At 41.0% G+C, this 8,166-nt stretch overlaps 1 protein-coding gene across 1 annotated transcript in view; it reads left to right on the top strand.

Annotated features, from left to right (window-relative positions):
* The first annotated feature begins 1,591 nt into the window (after positions 1–1,591).
* The window catches only part of phyhiplb (phytanoyl-CoA 2-hydroxylase interacting protein-like b), a 56,644-nt gene continuing 50,069 nt past the window's right edge, over positions 1,592–8,166 (top strand). Inside the window, exons 1-2 of the mRNA XM_059947422.1 lie at positions 1,592–1,709; positions 1,840–2,084. Of these exons, the coding sequence (XP_059803405.1) occupies positions 1,979–2,084 (106 nt within the window). The 5' untranslated portion in view covers positions 1,592–1,709; positions 1,840–1,978. The remainder of the gene's footprint in view (positions 1,710–1,839; positions 2,085–8,166) is intronic.

Raw genomic sequence — 8,166 nt, 5'->3', positions numbered from 1 at the left:
TTGGAGCAAAGAAGTCAGCACCTTCTGAAACTGTATAAAATTACAGATGGCAAGAGGGGTGATCTTATGGAGGTTTATAAAAGTTATGAGGGGCATAGTCAGGGTAGAAAGTTGGTGTTTTACCCAAGGTAGGGGAGTCTAAACTAGAGGATATATAGTTTTAAGGCGAGAGGAGAAAGACTCTTGAGATCATATAGGCAGGTTTTTCACACAGTGGGTATATGGAATGAACTTCAAGAGAAGATGGTAGAGACAAGTACAGTTATAATATTTAGAAAATATTTGGACAAGTACATGGATAGGAAAGATTTAGAGAGATATGGGCTAAACACAGGTCAACAGGATCTGCATAGGTAGGCATTTGGTTGGCATAGATGAGCTGAAGAAGCTGCTGTACTGTGCAACTCTTTGATTCTATATCCCAGATTTTTTTTCATTGGCAAAGTGTATACTCAAGGATCATTTTGGGATCACTAACTGTGTTTTAATGAGTTAGATGACAAGACAAATAATATTTATGCCTGGTCATAGCAGAAAGACGGGGTAAGCAATGTGTATGGATGCATCAAATCACAAAAACGATATAAAATGATCAGGCAATTCTGTGGCAAATGGGGTTCACTTTTGACTTCTACAGAATACTTTCTAAATGGTTGAAACCTAGAAACAGCAGAGGTCCAAAGAGAATTAAGATTTGCCTATATCAATAAAATAATCACAAAGGCTAATGGGAATGCTGCCTTCAAGATAGTAGCTACAGATTGTATTTGAGCAGTATGAACCCCATAACTTGGGAAGTATACATTGGTGTTTAAAGGCAAGGGTTTGATAGCATGCTAATAAACTACATTGAGGACAAAGGAGATTTTAGACAAACTCTGGGTGTATTACCTACCATTTTAAGGTGTCATAGAGTCATACCACATGGAAACAGCTCTTCAGCTCAACTCACCCATGCCAACTGTAATGCCCAGAGAGTTAATCACATCAGCCCACGTTTGGCCCACACCCTCTGAACCGCTCCTGTCTAACAATCAAAGATTTCAAGGGAGTCAGGGAATGATTGGTAGATAAAAGAGAAACTCCCTAGTTGGGTGAATGGAGGACTAGGTGGTCTTAAAATTAGATCTGTACCTTTAGAAACAGTTAAACAGCACAGAAAGAATATTAGAAGTTTGGAATTACTTTCACAAATTGCATTTGCTGTTAGATTAGTTCAGTTTTTGTTTGATTAGATTAATAAAGATTTGTGAACCATGGTGTTTAGAGGGAAACAGAGCAAAAGTGAGTTCAGGAGCTCAGTCACTAATCAGCCATAATTTATTTAAATGTTAGAAGAGGATTGAGGAGCCGAAGAACTGACACTTGTCCTCTGTGCAAAGGCAGAAAGAGGCAGGGACTATAGGACTGGAAGAGTCCCACACCAAGGATTGAAGGATTTAAAAAAACTAATCCTCTGTAGAGGTTGGGGAAGAAAAAGCTGAAAGGAGCCTTCCGTAGTAACCCAATTTCTGGAAGTTTCTTCTGGTACTTTACGGAATGCCAGCACAAGCAATGATTGCGAACGCTTGGTGAATCAGTACAGCGCTGTAACTCTGCCCTCTGTAAAGGGCACTCGCGAGTAATCGCAGTGCAGAACGGGGATTGCCAGGTTGTTGTGGTCGCTGACCTGTCGTAACGAATTGAATTGTAGATTGAATATAAAGAAGGTATTTTAGAATTAGGCACACGAATAAGGTTTAGATTAATTAATGCAGCTTGAATCCTGCATCGTTAACGTAGCTCTGGCGGTGTGTTGCTTTCCGTTGCTGATCGTTGCGGTTTCTCTCCCCTGCACAGTGGTATGAAATAGTTGAGTCTGGAACTGTCGGTGACGCTATTCCCCTTCCTCGCCAGTGAAAGCGCCCGAGCAAACTGTACCCGGCACTCAAGGTGAAGGCGGAGAACAAAAAAAAAAATCCTCTCGTTAAACTGCAAAATGGATGCACATCTTGCTCACAGTATCAACAGTCCGACCAGCCCCTGTAATGACATGTTGAAAAATATAAGTAATTTGGAGGCCATACAACTGTGTGACAGAGAAGGTAAGGCTGATTATGGAGGAAATATTAAAAGCAGAGTATGGAAAGCTACCCTGTTGGCTAATGCCTGCGAGCGTTCATTGTCAAGTACATGGGATTTAAATTTTTTGGTGGATGTGCCAATTGCTCTGCTTCAGCCGTGTTCCACTGCTGAATGATAGCTGTTATTTCCGCACAGTGGAACTGAAGCGCATTCGTTTGTTATAGTATTCCGTTTGCCTATCTGATCAGTTTAATCATACAGCCTACTCCAACCTTCGTTATCCTTAAACCAAGAGCGCTTAATGGTTCGTCAGATCTGTAAAACTATTTGCAAGATATAACCAAAATTTGGTTATGTTTTCAGCACCATGGACAAGATAGGACAGGGTCGTTGTGTCCGTTGCAGTGGGTCGTCAAACAAAATAAATGCACTGTACTTGTCGGCTGTAGACAATGGTTGATTCAGTCAAGGCATTCAACTTGACTTGCCTTTTGTATTAATCAAATTGCTTGGGTTTCTGGAATAAAACACTCATCTGTGCATAAACGAATTGCTGAGATTAATGTTTAGTTGGTAACAGGCGATGTTTTTTGTCACATGGCTAGAATAATTGATGCTGAAGTTCCCTGAGTCACTGTCTTAAACAAATTAACCAAAGTGAATGAGCTTTTAACATGAAGTATTTAATTTCCAATAGTCACACTGAAACATTGAAACATAACATTTCAAAAGATTTAAACCAATAATTGAAGTTTTCCTTGGAGCCATTTAATTCCATTAATAGTTTTATTCTAAAGCTAGACTTGCCTATACAGTAGAATATTCTTAAATAACATTTTTGTTGTTTTCTAAATACAACCAATGTAAAATGGACCAAGTGTATTCATTATGTAAGTGTTATGCTAAATTAAATTTATTGAAATATTATAAATCTGAGTAGTTAACTGCATATTTTCACAAATAGGGAGGAAAAAAGAATATAACTTTAAAGAGCCTTAATATCAGAGAGATGTACGGCTCAGAAACAGGACCTTTGGCCCATCAGGTCCATACCAAACTATTTAAACTGCCTACTCCCATCGACCTGCACCAGGACCCTGGCCCTCCATACCCCTACCATCCATGTACCTATCCAAGTATCTCTTAAATGTTGCAGTCGAGCTTTCATGCACCACTTGCACTGGCAGTTCATTCCACACTCTCCCGGCCCTCTAAGTGAAGAAGTTTCCCCTCGTGTTCCCCGTGAATTTTCCTCCTTTCACCCTTAAACCATGATGCCCAGTTGTCGTTCCACCAACCTCAATGGAAAAAGTCTGCTTGCATTAACCGTCATAATTTTGTATACCTCTATCAAATCTCCTCTCAATCTATGTTCCAAGGAATAAAGTACTAACCTATTCAATCTTTCCATATAACTCAGGTCCTCCAGACATAGCAAAATCCTTGTAACTTTTCTCTGTACTCTTTCAACCTTAGTTACATCTCTCCTGTAGGTAGGTGACCAAAATTGTACACAATACTCCAAATTAGGCCTCACCAATGTCTTATACAACTTCAATGTAACATCTCATCTCCTGTACTCAGTACTTTGATTTATGAGGGCCAAAGAGCCAAACATTTCCTTTATGACCCTATTAACCTGTGATGCCACGTTCAATGAATTATAGATTGGTATTCCCAGTTCCCTACCACACTCCTCAGTGCCATACCATTCACTGTGTAAGATATGCCCTGATTGGTCCTACAGAAGTGCAACACTTCACATTTGTCTGCATTAAGTTCCATCAGCCATTTTTCATCCCTTTTTCCAGCTGTTCCAGATCCTGCTCAAGTGTTGATAGACCTCCTGACTGTCCACTACATGCCCATTCTTGGTGTCATCTGCAAATTTGCCTACCCAGTTAACCACATTATCATCCAGATCATTGATACAGATGACAAACAACAGAACATGCACAAAATGCTGGAGGAACTCAGCAGTTCAGACAGCATTTGTGGAAAAGAGTAAGTAGTCGACTGTTTATTCTTTTCTATAAATGCTGCCTGGCCTGTTGAATTCCTCCAGCATTTTGTGTGTGTTTTTTGGATTTTCAGCATCTGTAAATTTTCTGCCTTTATGCTACAAACAACAATGGACCCAGCATCGATCCTACATCATTCCACTAGTCACAGGCCTCTAGATGGAGAGGCAACCATCTACTACCACTCTCTGGCTTCTCCTACTAAGCCTATGTCTAATCCAATTTTTGAATGCCAAGCGACTGAACATTCTTGACCAACCTTCCATGTGGAACCTTGTCAAATGCCTTGCTAAAGTCCATGTAGGCAACATCCACTGCCTTGCCTTCATCAACTTTCCTGGTAACTTCCTCAAAAAAGCTCTATAAGATTGGTTAGATTTGACTTACCAAGCGCAAAGCCATGCTGACTATCCCTGATCAGTCCCTATCTATCCAAATACTCATATATCTGGTCCCATAGAACACCCTTCCAATAACTCTCCCACTGTTGATGTCAGGCTTACTAGCTATAATTGCCTGATTTATTTTTACAGCTTTTCTGAAACAGTGGAAAAACATTGGCTATCCTCCAATCCACTGGTAGCTCGCCTTTCACTAAGGATGATTTGAATATCTCTTCTAGAGCCCCAGCGATTTCTGCACTTGCCTCCCATAGGTCCGAGGGAACACCTTGTCATATCCTGCGGATCTCGATTTTGCCTCAAGACAGCAAACATCTCCTCCTGTATATTGTCCATAAAGTTGATGTCATTTGCCTTACTTCTGTACACCCTGTGTTTGTCTCCTGAGTAAATACAGATGCAAAAAAATGCATTGAAGATTCCCACCCCCCTTCCTTTTGGCTGCATGCATGGATGACCATTTTGATCACCCAGAGGACCAAGCTTGTCCCTTGCAATTCCTTTGCTCTTAACATATCTGCAGAATGTTGATGCATGGCCTAGTGGATAAGGCATCGGTCTAGTGATCTGAAGGTCACTGGTTCGAGCCTCAGTTGAGGCAGTGTGTTGTGTCCTTGAGCAAAGCACTTAACGACACATTGCTCTGCGACGACACCAGTGCCAAGCTGCTTGGATCCTAGTGCCCTTCCCTTGGACAACATCAGTGGTGTGGAGAGGGAAAGGCTTGCAGCTTGGGCACCTGCCGGTCTCCCATACAACCCTGCCCAGGCCAGCGCCCGGAAACCTTCCAAGACACAAATCCATGGTCTTATGAGACTAACGGATACCTATATATATATCTGTAGAATCCCTGAGGAATTTCCTTTACCTTGTCTGCTAAGCAATCTCATGCCGTCTTTTAGCCCTCCTAATTTCTTTCTTAATTGTTCTCTTACATTTCTTATACTCCATAAGTACCACATTTGTTCCTAACTGCTCAGAGCAGCAATACACCTTTTTTTCTTAACCAAAGCCTCAATATCTCTTGAAAACCAAGGTTCCCTACACCTGTTACTTTACCTTTTATTCTGACAGACACATACAATCTCTGTACTCTCAAAATTTCACTTTTAAAAACCACCCACTTACCAAGTACACCTTTGCCAGAAAACGGCCTGTCCCAATCCTTTCTTGTCAGATCCTTTCTGATATCAACAAAATTGGCCTTCCTCCAGTTCACAATCTCAACCTGTAGATCAAACCTATCTTTTTGCATATTTTCTTTTAAACTAATGGCATTATGGTCACTATATATAAGGTGTTCTCCTACACAAACTTCTGTCACCTGCCCTGTCATATTCCCTAATATCAGATCTAGTATTGCACATTCTCTCATTGGGACTTCTATGTGCTGATTAAGAAAACTTTCCTGAACACATTTGACAAACTCTATTCCATCTAGTCCTTTTACAATATGGGAGTCCAATCAATATGTGGAAAGTTTAAAATCACCTACTATAATGACCTTATGTTTCTTGCAACAGTCTGAGATTTCTCTACAAATTTGTTTCTTTAAATCATTCTGACTATTGGGTAGTCTATAATATATCCCTATTAATGTGGTCATACATTTCTTATTACTCTTCTCCACCCGTAAGGCTTCACTAGATGAGTTCTCCAGTCTATCATGGCTTAACACTGCCATGACATTTTCCTTGACTGGTAATGCTACCCTTTCTCCTTTAATCCCTCTTACTCCGTCACGTATAAAACAACGGCATCTTGAAATATTGCACTGCCAGCCCAGCCCCTCCTGCAACCAAGTCTCACTAATGGCTACAATATCATAATTCCAGGTGTTGATCTATGCCCTCAGCTCATCTGCCTTTTCCACAGTATTTATTGCAATGTGATATTTGCAGCTAAGGATGTTAGTCACACAATACTCAACCTTATGATTTCTTATTTTCTCTGGGGTCTTAACTAAATCTTGACTCTACAACCTCTCCACTATCTGTTCTGGCACTCTGATTCCCATTCCTCTGCAACTCTAGTTTAACCCCCTCCCCCCACCAGTGCAGCACCTGCACACCTTCCTGCTAGGATAATAGTCCCTTCCAGTTCAGGTGCAAATCATCTCTTCCGTACAGGTCCCACTTTCCCTAGAAGAGAGACCACTCTCTGGGTGAATAGTTTTCTCCTCATATTCCCTCTAAATCTCTTGCCCTTACCTAAATACATATATGTTCTTTTGTTTTCTTCACCTTAATATGGGGAAAAGGATTCCCACAGTCTAGTCCAGGGGTCAGCAACCTTTACCACTGAAAGAGCCACTTGGACCCGTTTCCCACAGAAAAGAAAACACTGGGAGCCGCAAAACCCGTTTGACATTTAAAATGAAATAACACTGCATACAACGTTTTGTTTTGCCTTTATGCTATGTATAAACAAACTATAATGTGTTGCATTTATGAAATTGATGAACTCCTGCAGAGAAAACAAAATTACATTTCTGCATGCAACAAAAACATTTTGAACTCCGAAAAAAAGACGTTGGGTTGAAGGTTACTTTTAAGTAAAATACTCAATGTCTATTTGAGTCCTTCTTGTATTTATGAAAAACGCCAAACTTAAATTTGCCGCCAGCAGCAAACCAAAAATAACGTCAGCCAGCTGTCAACCTGAAAAATAAAAGGACTATTTCACTGAACAATGAAAACATATGAATATACGTAAAATAATAGGCAATTAAAATATTTATCATACTTGTTCAGGTTGACTCACACCTGACAATGCAGTCGTATTCAGTAGGGATGGATCGATGCTTAGGGGAGTGACCGGGAAGAATAATGTGTTTTTTTCCTCTCTGAACTCACAGAAGCGTTTCCCAAACGATGTTTGCATTGCGATGATTGCAGAATGTAAATACTCCGAATTTATCATGTCGTGACCTTGTTTGAACTCTCTCAAATTGGGGAAGTGAGACAATGTGCCTTTCTGTAAATCTCTGGCAAGCAACGTCAACTTGCGCTCGAATGCCAAAACATCCTCCAACATGTGCAGGGCTGTACGTCCTTACCCCGTTGAAGAGCTGTGTTCAGCGTGTTCAGGTGCGCTGTCATGTCTACCATGAAGTGTAGCTTTTCCAGCCACTCTGGCTGTTCCAGCTCAGGAAAGGTGAGTCCTTTGCTGCCCAGGAAAGTTTTCACTTCTTCCAGACACGCGACAAAGCGTTTCAGCACCTCCCCTCTGGACAGCCAGCGATAAAAACACGTTGTAGCGGTGTGCTACACGCAGTCAGTAAACTGCAGTCAAAGATAGCCTTATTCGAACTAAACAGCCTTGCTTTTAAGCCTCCCTCAACCCGCCCCCATGGGCACGGATGCTGCAAAAGACACGTACTCACAAACCCCCGTAGGCTATCTCCCTTAGCCTGAACGCTGGCTAATTGTGAGCCGGTTCGGATGTGTCAGGAAATGGGTCGCCACAACGTCTTATTTAGATTGTACAAGATCACCATAATCTTCAAATTTAGATTTACATTTCAAAAACTAACAAACTAACATAAAATACATTTTAATTAAATACTGACCATGTAGCGGTGTGCTACACGCAGCGCTAAAATTACGACACGGAGTCGGTAACTGCAGTCGAAGGAAAAAACTTTATTCGAAATCTTCAGCCTCACTTTTAAGCCTCCC

This window comes from Hypanus sabinus, chromosome 22 (genome assembly GCF_030144855.1).
Source record: "Hypanus sabinus isolate sHypSab1 chromosome 22, sHypSab1.hap1, whole genome shotgun sequence".
Classification (NCBI taxonomy): Eukaryota; Metazoa; Chordata; class Chondrichthyes; order Myliobatiformes; family Dasyatidae; genus Hypanus; species Hypanus sabinus.
This window is presented reverse-complemented; position numbering and strand designations above follow the sequence as displayed.